The 19723-nt window shown below is 44.3% G+C and overlaps 1 protein-coding gene across 7 annotated transcripts in view; it reads left to right on the top strand.

Moving 5' to 3' along the window:
* Nucleotides 1-19723, top strand: part of PIGQ (phosphatidylinositol glycan anchor biosynthesis class Q) — a 687922-nt gene that overhangs the window by 556752 nt on the left and 111447 nt on the right. For all 7 annotated transcript variants that reach the window (XM_069646905.1, XM_069646901.1, XM_069646907.1 and 4 more), the window contains one exon: nt 8024-8085. In XM_069646905.1, coding sequence (XP_069503006.1) covers nt 8024-8085 — 62 coding nt within the window. The remainder of the gene's footprint in view (nt 1-8023; nt 8086-19723) is intronic.

Below are 19723 nucleotides of genomic sequence, written 5' to 3' on the forward strand. Positions count from 1 at the left end.
CTATGAAGCTCTTAGGCAATACAGTTACTTAGGAGAGTACGGTTACACAATTACATAGTTAAAACAACAATAAACAAGACACAAGGATGAGTGCAATCAAATGCAAAGTGCATAACCGCAGCCGCAGACATGCTAGTAAGTACCCCTGGTCGCCTGGCGGTCCAGTTCATGCAACCAGTGTGTAGATTTTCTTTTGAAGATATGGAAGGATGGTTCCGATCTGATGGACGTCGGCAGTGTGTTCCATAGTTTAGCCGCCTGTACAGGAAAGCTAGAACCCCCTGAGTTCTGCAGCTTAAATCTAGGGATGGACATAGTGTGGGCTTGGCCCGATCTTGGGGGCCTTGCAGAAGTGTGTGGTAGGATTCTGTAAGAAAGGTAAACTGGGGCAAGGTGGGCTCTGGCTTTGTGTGTTAAGGCTAGAGTTTTGAGAGCAATTCTGTTTAACAGATAGCCAATTAAGGTTACGTCTTGTATCGGATATATGTGACTTCTTTGGGATGTTAAGGGCAGCCCTGATAGCGTTGTTCTGTGTCACTTGTAATTTGTACATGTTTCTAAGGCTAGTCCCTATAAGGAGTGAGTTACAGTAGTCGATTTTGGACATAACTAGCGCTCTAGCCAGGGTGATGCAGTTGGGTGTCGTGAGGAAAGGCCTTCAGCGGTAATAAGCTTGCAGGTGTAAGCGGATGCTGCAACAATAGCATTGGTTTGTCTATTGAAGGATAAGGTGTCATCTAAATAAATGCCGAGAGTTTTAGTAATATTGGAAGCTGAGATGGTGTTGCCGTCAATAATGAAGGATTTGAATGAAGGGTCTAGTTTGTTCAGTCTGGAGCGGGAGCCAAGTATTAGTATCTCAGTTTTATCATCATTTGAACAGAGTCCATGATGCGCCATCCAGGCTTGGATTACTGAGTAAATACCTTTAAGGACTTTGGAATCTTCAATGTGATTTCCTGAGATTGGGATTAGAATCTGGGTGTCGTTGGCATTAGTATACGAGACATCCATGGAGTCAAGAATATCGAATAATGGCTTAGTAAAGACATTATAAAGCGTAGGGGAGGCGCATGATCCTTGAGGGACCCCACAGAGTACAGGAAATGGTTCAGCAGAGGCTGAGGGAGAGAAAACTCTCATAGTTCTATTAGCAAGGAAAGAGCTAATCCAAGAGGTGGCGGAGTCAAAGAAGTGTGCAGCTGATTTTAGGTTTTGGCATAGTATTTGGTGGTTGACAAGGTCGAAGGCCGCTGATAGGTCAAGTAGTAATAGGCGTGCTAGTTTACCATTGTCTTTGATGTCATGCATTTGTGTTACAAGGTCCAATCAAGGCCGTTTCTGTGCCATGTCTAGGGCGGAAACCAGATTGTCTGAGGCCCAGGAGATTGTTGGTTTCTAGATAAGCTTGAATTTGTAGGTAAGCGGCATGATCCAATATTTTTAGTAGAAAAGGCACTGTCGTAATAGGTCTGTAATTAGAAGGATTGCTAGGGTCAAGGGAGGGTTTTTTGAGGAGTGGAATGACCCAGGCATCTTTTAAGTTTATTAGGTATCGTGCCTGATTTGAAAGAGGCATTGATAAGACGAGTGATGAAAGGGGCAGCCGCTTTAATGATAGGAGCTAGGCAGGAGTCACCTTGACAATTGGGCGGTTTTAATTTTCCGATGATGTTTACCACTTCCCAAGTGTCTAGTGGAGAGAAGCTGAATGGTTTGATAGATGGATCAGGGTCTGTCTTAATGTTGCTAGATGTCTTGTGAACAGGGTTGGTCGGCAGGAGTATTTTTTTTGGGTTCATTTTAGTTTGGAGCATCGATATTTTGTCTAGTAGTGCCTTCTGGATGTTAGTACACCACGCAGCATCTGTGCTACAGTTGTCGATAGGGGCAATGGGAGATTCAAGTTCTTTGAGGATCTTAAACAATTCTTTTGTATTCGATTGAGCGTGAATGTTACGTTCATTATAGTTATTGTTTTTGGCTAGAATGATAGCTTCTTTATAGTTTGAGGAAGCTATGGTCAGGGTGGGTTTGTTATTAAGTGATTGGCAGTTTTCTCCAGCATGCTTCTGCATTTCGTTTGGTTTTGCGTAGTTCTCTCAACTGTGGTGTTTACCAGGAGTTAAGATGGGAGTGTGGTTTGGCTTTGCGCATTTTTAGTGAGGCGATGATGTTTAATGCTTTCAGAATACCCTTATTATAAGCGTCAACCAAAACTGTAGGGTCCTCAGTGTGTAGTGTATTGTTGAGAATAGGAAGAATGAGGGGGAGCAGTTCATCTGTAGTAATGTTTTTCTTATTACGAGTGAGGGTCGCTGGTGCAGTGTTAATAATGGGACAGTGAGGAGTGGCGTTGATGGCGAATGTTATCTTGTGGTGGTCTGACCAAATGCATGGTGTGATGGTGGTCAAATTGATATTGCAGTTAAGGTCAGCAAGCCAATCTAAGGTTCTACCTTTGTTATGAGTTGGTTCATAAATATGATGGGTATAACCTAGATCTGAGAGTGTACTAGCTAAGTCATTAGCATTAGTGTCTGCTGGGTCACTAAAGCCAAGGTTGAAGTCTCCAAGTATTAAACTTTGCGAGTTATGTTTGGCATTGTTGGTAAGGAGTGACAGAATGTCCTCAGGGAAGGTTGAGATTGGACCAGGTGGTCGGTAAATGATGTGTAATGTGACTGTCTGGTTGGAGGATAGAGGCAATTTGAGAGATAGAGATTCGGCTGAAGAGATCTGGAGGTTAGGAATGGCTCTGATGTCAAGTGAGTTCTTGAAAATAATGGCGATTCCTCCCCCTTTAGCTTGGGCCGTATTTCTGTCACATCTGATTATGGAGTAGTTGGCTGGGATGGCTAGAGATACTGTTGGACCTGAGGCTGCATGTAACCATGTTTCTGTGACAGCGAGGAAGTCAAGGTTTTCAGTGGTTATAAAGTCAGCGATATCCAGTGCATGGGCCGAGATAGATCGAGCATTGATAATAGCTGCCTTGATCAATGTGTCCTTTGGGATGTTTTTATGAGTTGGTGTGTGACTTGTGTTGACAGTTGTGTTAGAAAGGGTTGTGTACAAGGCCTTCGGGGCAAGATTTTTTTTTTTATCTTAGTTGCCTGTAGGTGTGAAGTTAATGTACTGAATCTGGATCTTAATCTGAGATTTCTCAGGAGAATAGATTGTTGATTCGGTAGTAGTTTGGTTGATGGGAAGTTCTTGGTGGTAGATGAAGGATGGACAGGGGTCTTGCTGAGCGTCAGCGTCCGAGAGCTACTAGGTAATAAATGAGTTCTAGATCTCAATTTAGAATTTCTGGAAGCTATGGGGCATGGTTGGTTAGGTGTGGGTTTGGAGCCGAAATGTTGTAGCCATAGTGCCGGGTCGTTTAGGTGCGGGTTGTGTGGTGACGCAATGTCCGTCGTCCTATGTAAGTGAACGCTAGCTGAGGTCCCTGTAAGGTAGGCCATGTGAACCATGGGGGGTATACAGGATGGAAAAGAAGGGTGTTGATAGTATGATGAGATAATAGGGAAGGGTCTGGGTGGGTTGCTGACGTGCAGTATGTAGAGGAGCGTGGTCAGAGTCATATACATAGTGAGCTAGAGTAGATGTGCGTATATGTCACTATAGTATCACAATGGAAAACGTTCCGGTTGTGGTAGGGTGGAAGGTCCTAATAATGGCACAATTTGCATTGACTATTGGATACGAGTACAAGTATGACAGTGAGAATCACCCAATCAAGGAGGTGTACAAATATAAAATAGCACAGTGAGATTTCCCCGAGCAATGGTAATATAAGCCCAGTGATATCACAAATCAATTTTATGGAGGCAGTTGAGTGTGTTAAGCGAATGACTGATACAATCGTCTCGTGGGTCGGCATGCGAACTGAGGGTACAAAGCTGCGACCAAAGTAACTATCACCCTCGTAATGCTACAGAGAGGTGGTAGAATGACAGTTAGAGGAGTACAAAATGCATGACGTTATAATCAACTGTAATGAGATGGCTAAGACAAAGTAGAACGGATAGAAATAAGTTATCTACAATGACACTCGGCTTGTGCAAAGAACACACAGTGGATGTTATGCAAATAGGAACATTCATGCATGGGTTCCAATGAGGAGGCAAGGTTATTTAGGCACCCTATCATGAGATTACATGAAGGGGAAAGCATAGCAATTAAGGCCATGCAAATATAGCAGGGTCAGAGTGATAGGAATCCCAGGTCCAAAAGTACAAATAAGCAGTTCACGGGATGGCAAATGTTCCGAGAGCGCTCAAGTGCAGTACTTACAGGATTGGCAAGGTGCACAAAGGGTACTAGCAAACGGATCAGTGCAGGTGCGCAGCGAGCAGGAAGAGGTTCTTGCCCTGGCCCCTGGAAGACACTGGACAGGCACAGGACAGGGATACGTCCTTATTCGTCGTCCTTAGTAGTGGAACGGCTCACGCCTAACGGCTCCGGCAGAGTAAACATATGGCGCTGCTCATCCAATCCGGATGCAGCGGTCTGCGGCGACGTCACAGGGGTGTTTATTACGATCTGCAGGCAACTCACTTCGGTAGAGTGGCCATCTTGGCGTGGTTTTTTCCACATGGAAGGTAATGGCGGCATCATGAATGTGAGCACAAATATGCTGGCAGGTTGAAGTAGTAAGGAGCAAATCAAATCTCTGTTGTATTTAATAATACAGGAGGGGCGGCATCCAATTTCACAGATGCGGCAGATGAATCAGGAAGTTTGCGCAGCTTTTTACCTACAATAGCAGCATGGTCTGCGTGTGTTCCTGGAGGCTTCGTACTGGGAGAACTGCTCGGGCAATGCAATAAGCGGTCATACTCCTTACGGCTGGGCAGCTTGTCTGGGGGAGACGGGCACAGGACAGGGATACTAATGAAAAGTGTGTCATTGCTAATGAAAGTGTGTCATTGACCAAGGGTATGAACATTGTAATAATAGTGATCCGGAGTATTCCTTTCCATTCCATGATATCCTTTTTCATGCCAGTGAATGTAAATGGCAGTTATTTACATAGTCAGTGGTTATACAGAGAAGCTGGCATGGTTTCATTTCTCTAGGGAAAGAGTTGAATGGCCCCAGTCTATATGATCCAATAATTTCTCAAAATATAATATGGTATGCTATTAAAAAATAAAATGGATATTTTGAATAAAAGCAAAATGACATTAGTGTACATACTTGAGGGGACATGGAGTCTGTAGTGCAGTCTCTAGGCTGTAGATGTTTGTTATAGTGGCTTGTGAGCATTCAACCTGGGGAAGCAAAAGATAGATGGCCTGCAGAAAAAGACCATTCTAATTTCACTGGCTCGGCTTCTAAATCATTAAGGGTAATAGGAGTATGGGATTGTAGTATGAGCGACATTATGAATTTTTGATCCAACTACTTAAAAAATCTGAGAATGCCAGCCTTGTTAAAAGTTAAAGGGCAAACAAATGCATGCACATGCGTGTGCATACTGTAAGAAACCTGAGGGTATTCTTCCGGGTAGACCTCAAGAATCCCTTATTCAGGGAGCCAGGGAAGGGCTGGAGCTCTCAGATCCCAACCCTGGGGCGGACAAGTGAGGGAGGGTCACCTGGGTAGGGGAGCCCAGGGTTATGCTTGGAGGAATACTCCAGGAGAGACGCAGTATTCTACCAGTGACGAAGTCCCTGAAGATTTGGTGCATTATTCTGCATCCATCTCCCAACCAAAGAAGCTCCCTTAATAAAATCCAACCACTCTGTTACACTCAAAAACCCCAACTCCCAGAATCCTTGTTTTTTTTGTTACCTCCCCGAATACTCCCAACTATCCTTCTCCACGTCTCTGATTATTCTTTCCGGACACCCAACCTACCTTGACAAAACCCTACCAATCCCGTCCCTCTAATTGTTATTTTCTGAACTCTCAAACGGCATTGACAAAACACTACCATTCCCCCCTGTCCTTTCATGATAATAATCCCGGTCAGTCCTGTATGTTTCACAAACCCTATCCAGCTCATCCTTCCGAGTTAACCAACCAACCCCAGTCTTATAATACTCTTTTCCCATTTTACCATGGAGGATACTCAGATACTCTAACCCCTCCCTTTTCCGACATGAACATTCTTACACCACACGGAAGACAAAGGACTAAGTCCAAACATGTTTACCTGCATGTCCCAAACCAAGGGCCAGGCAGAGTCAGGCGATTGATCAGAATCACACACAGCCATTTCCTTTCCTCACAGGGATAAAGGTTGGGGCACGAAAGCACAGGACGAGCAAGGCAGACCGCACAACGTGAGGGCTAACTTAGCACAGCAGTTCAAGAGGTGACAAAAGACGGCAAATACTGAGAGGGTGCTAGGAGAGAAGTGGCCTTGCCCTTTCCGATCCAGGTCCATGAAACCTCTGCAAATGGAAACACAGGACCGCGAACAAAGGCCAGTGTGTGTTGCAGCAGATGTCTACGCTACACAAGACCCTCCATCGCTGATAACCTAGCCAGGGAGCGATGCTTGTCTCAGTGGTACCAACCTTGACTCGATGGAGAAGAAATCCAAGCGGTTCATCACATCCGGTGAGCTGAGGGGAGAGTCGATAAGAAACCGAACTGTGTTGAATGGAAAGTAGCAAGAGGTGATTTGAACTTTGAAAGGAACTATTGAGAAAAGAGGGGGGACAACCTGTAACAGTGGCGACCGGCACCACGTGGGCGCTCATGCAGGAAACAATGATAAGAGACTACCGTCACCAGAAGGCCTTGGGAAGAGGCGTAGAGAGGTCAAAGTGGTCATACAGGTATCTTGTAAAATCCTCTGGACCGTCGAAAGTCTTTGACTGACAGATGATTATGAAAGAACAGATGATTATGAAAGAAAGGGAAATGAATCCGGCATGTTGAAAATTAGTACATGAACTGTTTGTTAAAAGTTACCAAGAGTGAACCCGGCGGAGGGATGCTAACGAGAAGGGCCGAAGCCTGAAGTCCCATAGTGAGCTGTTTGTTAAAGGTTGGCAAAAGTGAACGCGGCGGAAGGTTGCTAATGAGACGGGGCAAAGTCTAAAGTCCCATATTGAACTGTCTGTAGAAGTTGGCGAGAGTGAACTCAGCAGAGGGAAGCCGACAACCAGAATAGTGTCCACCGTGAACCGTCTGTAAAAGTTGGTGAGAGGGAAGCCAGCAATCGGGGACAAAGCCTGAAGAACTGTTTAAAAAGACGTTAAGACTTGTGAAAGTAAGAAGCATTCGAAGACCAGGGAAGTGAATGGTTTCCCTTGTCAAGTGGGTCTGAGCCCGGTCGAGGGAGATCCAAGGGTGAAAAGTCCTCACCCATAGTCCATTTGCAAAGGAACTTTTTGTTTGTTTGTTTGTTGTTGAATACATCAGGCCCTCGAAGGCAAGATACGTATCCATCGAAGAACCTGATAGCTGGAACGGAACCGTCAGCTTGTGCTGATAAAGCTCGAGCATGTGCTGTGCTCCTTGTCCCGTGTTAAAAACATGGGGAAGGGATTTATTTGTGAACACTTCTTTCTTTATTGAACCTTTATCCCACGCTTTATTTTTGTAATTAGTTGTAAGGAATTGGCAATAGATTTTTGTTAGTATAGGCCCTTTTATTTTGACACAACGCCACAAGGACTGCCTTATTTTTCAGTTGATGGTCGACACTTGCTCCCATCGTAGATTTAGGTTTAGATTAGGTGTTTTTCCACCCTGCATTTACAGTTTAATAAACACCCTTGAACTGTGATCACTTGTGTCTGTCTTTACTGTTGCTAGCATGAGTTCCTTACAGCACGCACACACACCACATGCACACACACACACACACACACACACACACACACACACACACACACACACACACACCTACACCTTATGTAAGCCAGGGGCTTGGAGACCACTGTTAAGAACCCATTGAATTGCTGTGTTGTTTGGGAAAGGGATATGCTGCGTGAATGTGCACAGTCCAAATGAGTTGGATGCTAACAGTCTCATTATTTGAAATCTTTCTTTGCAGCAGGAGTAAAGTTCCACGTTCTGGAGCAGCAAGCCGGGAAACCTCTACGACTTCTGATGCAGGTAAGAACATTCCAGACCCTCTTTGTAATATCGGGCTTGCAGAGCTCACAAAATCTACTAACCACTCACATTGGTGAGGAGATTTTATGAAGAGCAAGTACCATTTGCATGGTACTCGACCTTGCTGGTGAGTATGGGGATGTTTGATACTTGTATTTGACGTTTACTGCAAACAAACTTTATTTGCAGTAAATGGCAACTAGGTTTGACTGTACATGGCTGTCCTTTGGGTGGCAGCATTGCACCAAATATGAAGTGGGTGAATTTTTCTTAGGTTGAGTATGTAACTAATGAATTCACCCGAAGATCTAGTGGGATTTTTATGAATTTGAGCGTCCTTCTCTGTGCTGGGATGTAGTATGACATGGCTGATGGTGCAATACGAGAGGGTTCAGGGCAGAGTTTGAAACCTGATTTAGCAATGAAAAGGGGTCAACAACACATTTGAGACATGCTGTTTGCGATCTTGAACTGGCTGGTTAGGCTATATGTTCAAACCTGCAGGCAACAATCAACTCAGCATTACAAAGCTTCAAATGAAAATAGCAAAAAATGGGTATGCCTTAGGAAGAGCATCAAGTACGTTGAAACAGGGAGGATTAACAAGAGTGGTGTCAAGCACTCAATAGACAACGGTGAGGAAATTTTTACTGTTAACTCTACTGGCAACTCCTTTTAACGGAGATCCAGATAAGTACAGGAGACTGGGGACTTTCCAAGAAATGTTGACGGGAAAATCAAGATTTGAGGAAAGGCACAGAGGGGCTTATTACACATGTACACTTTATTTACAACTTAACAGCAGCAAGAAAGATAAACATTTATACCTATTCGTTTTTTAATATTATACAGAAAAAGATAGATTTGACATTTGGTAGAGGTATACATCATCAATGAAGAAATACTCCTAAAAGCCTCAAACCCCCACTCCCACCCAAGCCTAAAGTAATTGAAACATTTTCCAGATGCAAACCGAACTATTACAAAGAGGGCAGAAAGGGAGTCTCATGCCTCAGCTAATAAACATAGTATAATAAAGGGAGCGTATCAATAAAAAGAGAAACACAGTAAAGTAGCATTAATCCATGGCATCACATGGTGAAAAAAATAAAAAATAAAATTGTTGTATTTTATTTGAATTTTTGTTGAGTACTGTCCCTACCCAGTGTGTCTTGGAGCCGCCTTAGATGGTTCAAAGGTTGAAACGATAAGAGGTGGAACAGAAATTACAAAAGGCTTTTAGGATAGGAAAATTAGGATAGAGAAGTGGTTGCATGGGAGGGAGGGCAGTGTTATGTGTGGGGAAATAGGTATGTTTTGAGGCTCTTTCTGAAATTGAAATGGAGGGTGCAGTGCTGATGTGAAGATGTAGGCTATCCCATGCTCTGGGTGCCCACTGGGTCCACTGGGTAAATGCTTGTTTTTGAGAGTGAAATGTTGGGCGCGTAGTGTCAGCGAGTGTGGTCTGTGGTGTCTGTTGCTCCTAACCTCGTTGGAAATCCCTTGGCAGTCTTTCTTCATCCTTTATTGTTGCAGCAGGAGGAGCTCCGACTGGAAAATAACAATTGCAGAACCCATGCAGAGTGTTAGCAAGTGTGGTCTGTGGTGTCTGTTGCTCCTAACCTCGTTGGAAATTCAGTTGCAGTCTTTTTTCATCCTCTATTCTTGGAGCAGGAGGAACTCCAACTGGAAAATAACAATCACAGCACGCCGGCGGTGCGCGGCGCAGAGTGTCAGCGAGTGTGGACTGTGGTGGTCGGAGGTTGCCGGACTTCCTCCACAGATTACCTGTATCAGCTAGTAAGGATCTTTGCCAAAGGGTGGACAAGGACTTGATTGAGGAGGCGAGTCACTGCTGCCTGCAAAGGATTGTTGCTTTACTAAATCAACGCTTCGTGCACAGTGTGCGCTGAACTCAAAAAGTATTATGTCGCAATGGGAACTAAGGACACGGCTTGTGCCATGTACCATTGCAGCACTCTGCTCTACCCTTCCTTGTCAATGAGGGGGAGGTGGGTCCCCGACTATGGACTCAAACGTTTTATCCTCACGGGTGGTGAGGGATGAGTCTAATGTGAGAATTGAGACATTTGGGTTGCCGCTGACTCCTTTAACCAGTAATGACGATGTCGGGTTTGGAGAGCAGGGGTATAGTAACCCCCTGCCGCCTGTCATTAGCAAATAAGATAAAAGAAGTGCCGCAAGCTCTCCCGCAGCAGCAGGTCCCAACCGCTAAGCTTCGTAATATGCTTGTGGACCCGAATGCTACCCCCATCCTTGAGCAAGTTTGCTTCCAGGTATCCCCTACGGCATCTACACCTAAATTGCTTTGATCATCTTTTGGCGGCCCGAAATCTGCTCCCCACCCCACTCCACCCGTGGTTCTTGAACAAGCAGCCAGAGGCTGATACATTTCTATTTGGCAATCATCAACCCCACTCTTTTACCTTCAAAGACCCGGTATTGGGGTAGGAGTGAGTTACTTGTAGTCCCACCCTCAAGACCAAAGAAATTGGAACAGATGGAAATGAGCTTCACTCCAGCGTAACTCATGTAGCAACCCAAGATCCGTTCAATTACTCATTTTTGATTCTCCTGACTGAAAGTAGGGAGATTTTAAGGGAAATCGCAGACCTGGAATTTGTTTGCTGCTGTGAAATGGATGGTGCTTCCTATAAATCAGACCATGTGAAAAATTCTCAGGTGGTACAGAAATCTGTTACTCCCCTACAACTACAACAACAACAACGTTTATTGTTCGAGGAGGCCTAAAAATCAGTCCAAAAGTCAATAGCTCAAGTTTGAGGGCCCACTGTGTGTGAAGGAGGTAGTCCGCGTAACCAAGGGGGCTCCCTGACAGGGTCAATTCCAGCCTGCCCATCAACTCTATTCTAGATAGGGTACTGTGTGAATGCATGGATAATGGCTCGCCACCTTCTGCAGAAAACAGAAGTAAAATACTGTGGGAAGCCTTTTCACAGACATCTGACCCACAATGTATAACTACAAACACTGAATTTGACTTGTCTGATAGATTAATGTCCGTTCCCTAGCCAATTGTGGAGGGAGGGGGTGACCTACCTGCAAGTGCTTGGATGGATAATGGCAGATGATTTGCCACCTTTAAACCACCCCAATACATGGTTAGTTGAATACAAATTAAATAATAGGGCCAGCTGGTGGCAAGTGCAAGGTAAATGCTGGGAGAAGGGGCTGAAAAGGATACAGAGACAGTCCCGTAGTGCAGGTAGGCAGTGCAGGGAAAAGTGGCTGGGCCAAGGACCGAGATTGGTGAGACCAGTGGACCTGCATGCCCATGTGCCCACTAAGAACACGTTTTACTTGCTTTTCCTAGCTCTTCATTCATTCATTCATTTATTCATGCATCCATTCATTAAATCTTCATTCCGGTATAAAAGCGTGTAAAGATTTACTTACATTATATTTGAAATTTCCATTGTGTCTCTTCGTAATGCAATCTGTAAAACGGACCGTGCTCTTGACAACGATTTTTGGTATACTGAACTAAAATGAAACTCGGTCTAGTTTCTGAATTTTCTGCCTTATCGTCTCTTACGTTATTGCGCACTCCCTTCAAATGTAGTTCTTTTGGCATGTTCCCTGTCTCAAGGTCAAAAAACAATAGACCCTTATACTTCCAGTGCTACTTGTGGGCCTCATCTGGGCGCTGTCCTTCGCATTCTTTATTTGCAACATCACGTAGTATAGGCATCTGTGAGAACTTGAAGTTTAGAATCCGTCTATGTAGTGCGCCTCAATGTGCAAATGCGAACTGGCTTCTCTCCCAAATGCCATGGCCCGCTTGGCTGGCGCGTTCTAAGTGCCCCAATTTTGTCCCCGTTGTTTGCGAGCTTTGCAGCCCAAATTGAGACATTTAATTTTTGGCGGAAGGTCAGGGAAAGTATAAAGTACCACAGGAGTTGAGTTAAAAGTGAGATTTATTGTTTGTTTGTTTGTTTTATTATTTGCAATACGCAAGCCTCCCCTCCGTTAACAGTGCGCAGCATTTACATTTACATGAGATGAGATATGAGAAAAATATATACATACACATATGTGAGGTGAATAGAGAGAATTCAAAGATGACACCCAGCTTGTTCGCCCCCATGATGGTGAAGGTAGGGGTTAGGTTTACAGGTACACTGTACAATAATATTTATTTACAAAAGACAATCGTATTGCAATTATTTAAACCGGGATTTGTACTTCACAATCAGCTGTGCTTCGGGTGGGCATGGCACAGTCGCAATGTTCGGTGGCAATGGATCACTGCTCTGCACAGAAACGTCCAAAATTCCATATCTGTGCTTCTCTAACACAGCAACAATAAGGCCTTTCACAAAGTCGAACTGCATTTCATCATAGACTGGTTTGATCACCCATTGCTTACTTTGTTTTGAAAACACCTTAGTGTAGCGAGGCATCCTTACTTTACCGCTAGTCCTAGATTGTTCACGTCCGACATTGCTGTTATGGGCCAAGACCACTAGTAGAGTGCGATGTTTCATGCCCCGAAAGCTAAAATGCAAGCGCTTTGGCCTGTACTTTAGGCACATATTGTGGAACACCTCCAAATCTCCTGTGTGACAGAATTCTGTCAGTCCTCTCAAATCTCTTGATAGAGCTTTGTCGAAAACAATCTTCTCAATGGCTTTGTGTGTCGGTGAAGATGGAATCAACCACTTCTTCTTCCGTGCCTCCTCTGGGGACAAAGGGACATGTTCACATTGGTGGAAATGTTCATTTGCTGTCCAGCGGTGAACGTTGGTACAGTGGTGCATCAGTGACCGCCATTTTTCAAGTAGTATTTCCACTGACCCCTCACAAGTTTTTGAGCTCCACCAAAGATGGTTGGTGATAGTATGTGACCACTGCAAAATACTTTCAAAACCTTTTTTTTTCCCTGCAGCCGAGATTTTCTTATTGATTGATTTAGCAAGATGCCATACGTCAAATTGATGTTTAATATGTGGGAACTGCTCTCTCATTGTCTTGGCAATTGAAACGTGTCTATCCGTGGCTATGAGGTCGATGTGCATTCCCCTTGATTGTAGATATTCCACTGATTTTATAAATCCTAGTTTCTCCATGGCCACTGACGATGTACATTGTGTTACCTGAACGACCACCGAACTAACAATTTTCTTACTATCCGTGTCCTGAATGTGGTAGGTGCAGTACTTGGCAGAAAATCCAGGGCTGTCGCACTGTCCATCGCCGGCTAGCCTGAATCGTTTGCCTTCGAATGTACTTGCTAGAGACAATTATTCAATTTTCCAAGCATCACTAATGGCCGGAAACAGATAATCACATTGGTATATGTAGTATAGTACAGCGCTTTAGAAATGAAATGGAGTCCCACAAACTGAAAGAAAGCCTCTAACTTTCTAAAACTGGAGCCACTAAAAAGTGATGCAGCTGCACACAGTAGATTGCCTGCTGGCAGTTTCCCCAGCATCGGTTGTGCAGACCATGAGAACCTATGATTTAATCTACAGGCGGCATTTATTTTGACGTTACTGCCTTTTATTTGACGAATCACATTAATCAATGGCTTCCCACATACTTTCCCTCTAATGGAATGCACACATTTCAGCATACTTATAATTTCCATCAAACAACTGTTGAATACAATGTATTTGCTCTCTTTCATTAGACTGTCATCCTGCGTCAACGTTGTTTCGGCCTATGACGTTGTGGAGATTTCATCACATTGGAAAGTAATATCTCTGATATCAAGTTCTGATGCGTCTATGGATGCTGCGGCTGGTTCATTCTCTGTCATTTCGACATCTATTACTTCAACATTGATGGGAGAACACAACAATGTCGACAGGTTTTTTGGTGGCAAATTTTTGGCGGGTGTAGATTGTGTAAATTGATCTGCAACTACTTCAGAGGTATCTTCAATACATTCAATAACATCTTCTTGTGGTGGTGCGGTCGCACTGTAGCTATGGTCTAATGCAACTTTGCTGTAGTCTCCAAACAGTTAATTCATGTTCTGGCCATTGGTCATGAGCATCTCGAGCCTGAACACGCCTCGCCTCAATTAATAGTTCCTCCATAGTGTACACGGTCTGGCAAGCCACATCTCTCATTCGCTTCACTGTCTGTGTGTGTATAGTTCTGACACCCACGGGTAACTGGAGGAGAGATTGGAAAAGGGATGTTCAGTTTAAACACAAGATGGAGTGTAGTAGAATTGACTGGAAAAAAACATAAAATAGTCCCCAGCACAAACATTTTTTAAAGTTATGAACTGTTTGTAACTAACCTTTTTTTGTTTTTTTTTCTTTGCAACTTTTTTGACTCGACCTTTAACATCTGCACGCTGTAGCTCCGATTCGTTTCCTCATGTCCTCCCTTCCTCTTGCGCTGCAACGACTATATTTTCTGTATCCGCATAGACAGCACGGAATGAGGCTCCATCGTCTCCCTGAAACATAGTACTTTCATTACTATGTATCAAAATATTGTAAGCATAAAACACACGTGAGGACGAACACACATCTCAATAGCCAAACACGATTTAAACATTGTGTGCAACAATCAAACGACAAGTATTAGACCAGTGATGATCTATTTCGATGGAACTGTCAGTATCCATACCTCTGGCTCTGCATGGACTGCCATGAATGGTTGTATTGGAGAGGAGGCATCCGCATCTCCCTGAAACACAGTACTTGCATTAGTATGCTTTTCAATATTGGAAACACAACACACACTTGGGGTCGGCGGCACAGATACATATAAAGAGATAACCACAAATGATGCATTGTCCAAAAGAATCAAGGAAAATCCAAATATGATCACATTTCATCGACTTATTTCAACGATTCCTTTACATCTGCATCATCTAAATGAGATGTTGCGATTGTGGTGGAAGCTCCGTCGTCTCCCTGAAACACAGTACTTGGATTAGTATGGTTTTCAATATTGGAAACATAACACACACTTGGGGTCGAACGCAAGGGTACATACAAAGAGATAACCGCAAATGATGCATTGTCCAAAAGAATCAAGGAAAATCTAAATATGATCACATTTCATCGACTTATTTCTCCGATTTATTTACATCTGCATCATCTAAATTGGATGTTGTGATTGTAGTGGAAGTTTGGTCGTCTCCCTAAAACACAGCACTTGCGTTAATAGGGAAGAAAGTATAGCAAATGGAATCACGTTATATGATCACGCATGATGGAGCTGTCATTATCCATACCTCGTGCTGCTGAAGAATATCTATGGATGTTGCAAATGTAGTGCGCACTTCCGAAAGCTGTTGCGCCGATTCGTATACGCATGGTCCCGCTTCCACTTCCCCTGGAATTACTTGAATGTCGGGCTCTGCATCAAGTGCAGGGATTGACGCTCCATCAACTGCCTGAAACATAGTACTTGCATTAGTGAGGATTACAATAGTGAAAACCTAACACACACCTGGGGTCGACAGCACAGGTACATATCAACGGCTAACCACGAATGAAACATTGTGTAGAACAATCAAACAACAAGAATTCCAGCTCTGATGATGACGCTCGATGGAGCTGTCAGTATCCATACCTCCAGTTGTTGAACATCTAGAAATGTTGTAGATGTGGCGGACGCTTCAGCATCTCCCTGAAAGACAGTACTTGCATTAGTATGGATAACACTAATTATAACTGAAAACAAACACCAGTGGACGATAACTAAGGTGTATATCAATTGGAAAGCACTAACCAAACATTCGGTAAAATGATTGCACGATAAAATAAAAATATGACTTGACATGCATAAAACAGGTCTGTAGCGGATTAGCCTAGTAAGATTACCTGATACGCGCTAGAAGTGGTTGATAACTGCGACCACGTCAAGGATGTAGAATGTTCTTGCTTCAGATTCAAGGGATAGTCCAGAAGTTGTAAAGGTAAATTAATGATTGATAATGAAATGCCAATATTAAAAATAGCCATGTAAGGCGATAGAATACTTGTAAAATGGTCAATACAGCACAGTTCCCTGTTCCCATATATATACATTGCGTTTGTGGGTTATGAAATCTAAAAAGAATATATTGGTAAATATCATTATTCAAAAAACTATACACTCATATCAATATCGAAATTATTACAAGGGATAGAACACCTACAATATCAATTAATCCGTTCGGATACCTACACACTACCGCAAGGCCTAAAGCTAAATCCGGACACTTGACTCACCGGTGGCGGAATGTGGACGAATAGAGTGGGAATAGCGTTTTCGAGCAATTTCCGTGTCGTTCGCCGTTTATTCTTCTTTGTTACCCAAGATGTTGTGTACATGTCCAAGGAAAAGTGCCGGCTGCAGATGCGGTATCGATCACCCCTCTTGTCCTGTAAGACTTGTTGGACTCTACTTTCCAGCTCATTCAGTGGATATCCGCAATGTCTGACCCATTCTCTTATTCGATCAACAGTTTTCGGGAATACATGCATTGTAGTGCCTTCAGATTTAGCATGGGTCTTCGAAGGGCAACCCCAAATTGAACAGGCAGGCATTGTTGATAAATCTGAAAAGTAAATATCGACATTATTATACAATCTTCAAGAATAAAGATTTGATACAAAAGTAAATGAATCATACAATGATCAATGCAAGGTTTGTTTTGGTCGCAGGAACTATACCAGTTCATTATGTGCGGCTTAGTATTTGCATAAATTGCAGAAATGTATAAATGATGTGACTAAAAACTGAACATGTGACTCATCCCTTGAATGTTCTGTATTGCACGAGAAGGAAACATGCTTACATTATAGACTGGACCCCCGAAGGGTGCAATTCGATGACAATAGACACAGATGAAAATAAATAGATCTATTGATAGCATAGTAATGGAAACTCAAGTCGATAGCAATGAAACCAATGAACCTAGCACTATTGTGTACTCAACTTGCAAGTAGATAGAAATTTAAAAATCTGCGAAATATGACTAGGATACATGGCCTTACCTTGACCAACAAACAGTTGGATTCAGCAAGCAGAGCAGTATGTTGCAGGAGAATAGGTGGGTGGCCACAGGTAGCACACTGATGGGTTTGCTCTAAGCGGTCACAGAAGTTCACGGATAGCACGACGACGAGCAGATTAGCGTAGATCTCAGTGGTTGCCAGGTAACACGTTCAGGAGTTGACTTGCAAAGCACAAAGATGTTCTCATGAGACATATCAAGTGGTTTATAAAGTATTAGAAACAGGGGTGTGTTTGTGAATGAATGACGTATGTATGTCGTGGTCTTAAGGGGGCGGCCTGCTTCAAGGGGAGGCCTGGCTGGAGACACGGGGTCTGAGGAGGCCATGTGACCGATGGCCCCTTGGCGTGGGATACTTTTTGAAGTGTACATGTAGTTTGGCACCTTGGCCTTTCGCGCCCCTGACAGCCCCCCATGCCAGCGCGCATCCACTGGCGCGAACCGCCTTTGATAGAGGGGGGTGGGATGGATGGGCCTGGGGCGTGCAGATAAGGCACAGGAAGACTGCTGAATGGAGACACACTTATGTGGATTGCAGGGGGGCGGCCTGCTTCAAGGGGAGGCCTGGCTGGAGACACGGGGTCTGAGGAGGCCATGTGACCGATGGCCCCTTGGCGTGGGACACCTTTTGAAGTGTACATGTAGTTTGGCACCTTGGCCTTTCGCGCCCCTGACAGCCCCCCATGCCAGCGCGCATCCACCGGCGCAAACCGCCTTTGATAGAGGGGGGTGGGATGGATGGGCCTGGGGCGTGCAGATAAGGCACAGGAAGACTGCTGAATGGAGACACACTTATGTGGATTGCAGGGGGGCGGCCTGCTTCAAGGGGAGGCCTGGCTGGAGACACAGGGTCTGAGGAGGCCATGTGACCGATGGCCCCTTGGCGTGGGATACTTTTTGAAGTGTACATGTAGTTTGGCACCTTGGCCTTTCGCGCCCCTGACAGCCCCCCATGCCAGCGCGCATCCACTGGCGCGAACCGCCTTTATATCAGTATATCGTTGCTGATCAATAACAAATGCCACATACCGGAGATTCTTGTGAGCACAGATCCACACTTCAACCGGAGTATTATAGTGGTCAAGACCCTAATGCCTGTATAATCCAATGGTAATTGTTAGTATAGACATATGTGTGACTTTTATAGAGACATAACCCACTGAAAGACTTTGAACAAGTGTTATTTAGTGCATGCATTATCGAGAATATGTTATGTTAGCTTAGATAGATAGTGACCACCCTGCTTCACAGCGACCAGACCTTCACCCATTCGGAGCACAGATGTCTGACGTCCATCCTTGAATGGAGACCCACTTGATTCATTTAAAAAATCGAAACAACCGTTGTTAAAATATATGTGGTGTTTTATTTTGTATCTTATTTTCATGACACAAAAATACAAGAATTTAAAGATTATACAGGTCAGGTTGCAGCACAGCGAGAGAAAATCCCCTGTACTGACCGCTGTCACTCGGGAACGTTTCTCTAATGGCATGAACGGCACAGGCGGGTATCACTCTTCGAATGCGGTGTCCAAGCCTCCCGTGGAGCCACCATGTAAAGGAACGATAGGCCTGTACCACCTGTGAAAAGGAATGAAACAAACTGTTTTTAAATGACCAAGATAAGTTTAATAAACGTTTGTTGTCAATGACAATTCTTGTAACTAATGGCATTCTGCACGGACAAATGCTATCTAGACAATGCACACTATTGAACGACTTACATGCGTTACAATGATATGTAGATGTAATTTTGGATATAGTAGAAGAACATGAAATAGGAGTGGCATGACAAGCAGATTATACTTACTCGTTACTCGGATTACGAGGCCGAACAGTTGCGCGAAGTTCGTGCATAAGCACCATCATTATTCTCAACATGGCCCGTGTGAGGCAGGCTGCCCTGAAGTCTGGCAGCTCGGTGATGCATTGCGGTCGTGGCTCGCCTTCCGAAATGTAGGCCAGGCATCCCGAGTTTTCTCGGCAGCAGCAGTTCTCATCCTCAGTTGGCATTAGCTCGCACCGATTGCATGTGCACAAGGTAGAGACGCCGTCCATTCGACTAGGCCCAGGCTCTTCATCTGTTGATTCGTCCTGCCAACTGCCGTCCGAATCCCCATCGTTTTCGCGTGCTTCCCTTTCCAGTAGTTCCTCCTCGGTATACTCGGGCTCGTACATGTAGGGCATTATTGTAGCCATTGTGTGTTAAACAAACTAAAATAATTTATAGCGGTGGTACTGGTATCTGTTCACACGGGCTACAAGTGGCGAAGGTAGCTGACCAGAGCACTGAAACGAGTCACAGAATACTCAAGTAACACAGAGAGAGGAATGGAATCGAAACTCTGCTGCTGTCTGTTTATACTTATTGAGGAAAGAGGCGTCCTGCCATTTCCATGGCGACACGTCATTAGCTGAAGCGCAGCGAATGTTGACACGAGAGGTGCTTTGGCGTTGGGAAATGGGCGGTACGAGTCTACTGATGACAGGCTCAGGGGCGGGGGAATTGATTTAGTGCCGCAAAAGCAGGTCAGCCAGGGCGATCGGAGAAAAGATAGGATTATCAGAAAATGGCGGCTCCCCGGTGCTTGTTTTCACGTGCGTTTAATGGACGAAAACT

This window comes from Ambystoma mexicanum, chromosome 2q, assembly GCF_040938575.1.
Source record: "Ambystoma mexicanum isolate Mex_15411 chromosome 2q, UKY_AmexF1_1, whole genome shotgun sequence".
NCBI classification, from domain to species: Eukaryota; Metazoa; Chordata; class Amphibia; order Caudata; family Ambystomatidae; genus Ambystoma; species Ambystoma mexicanum.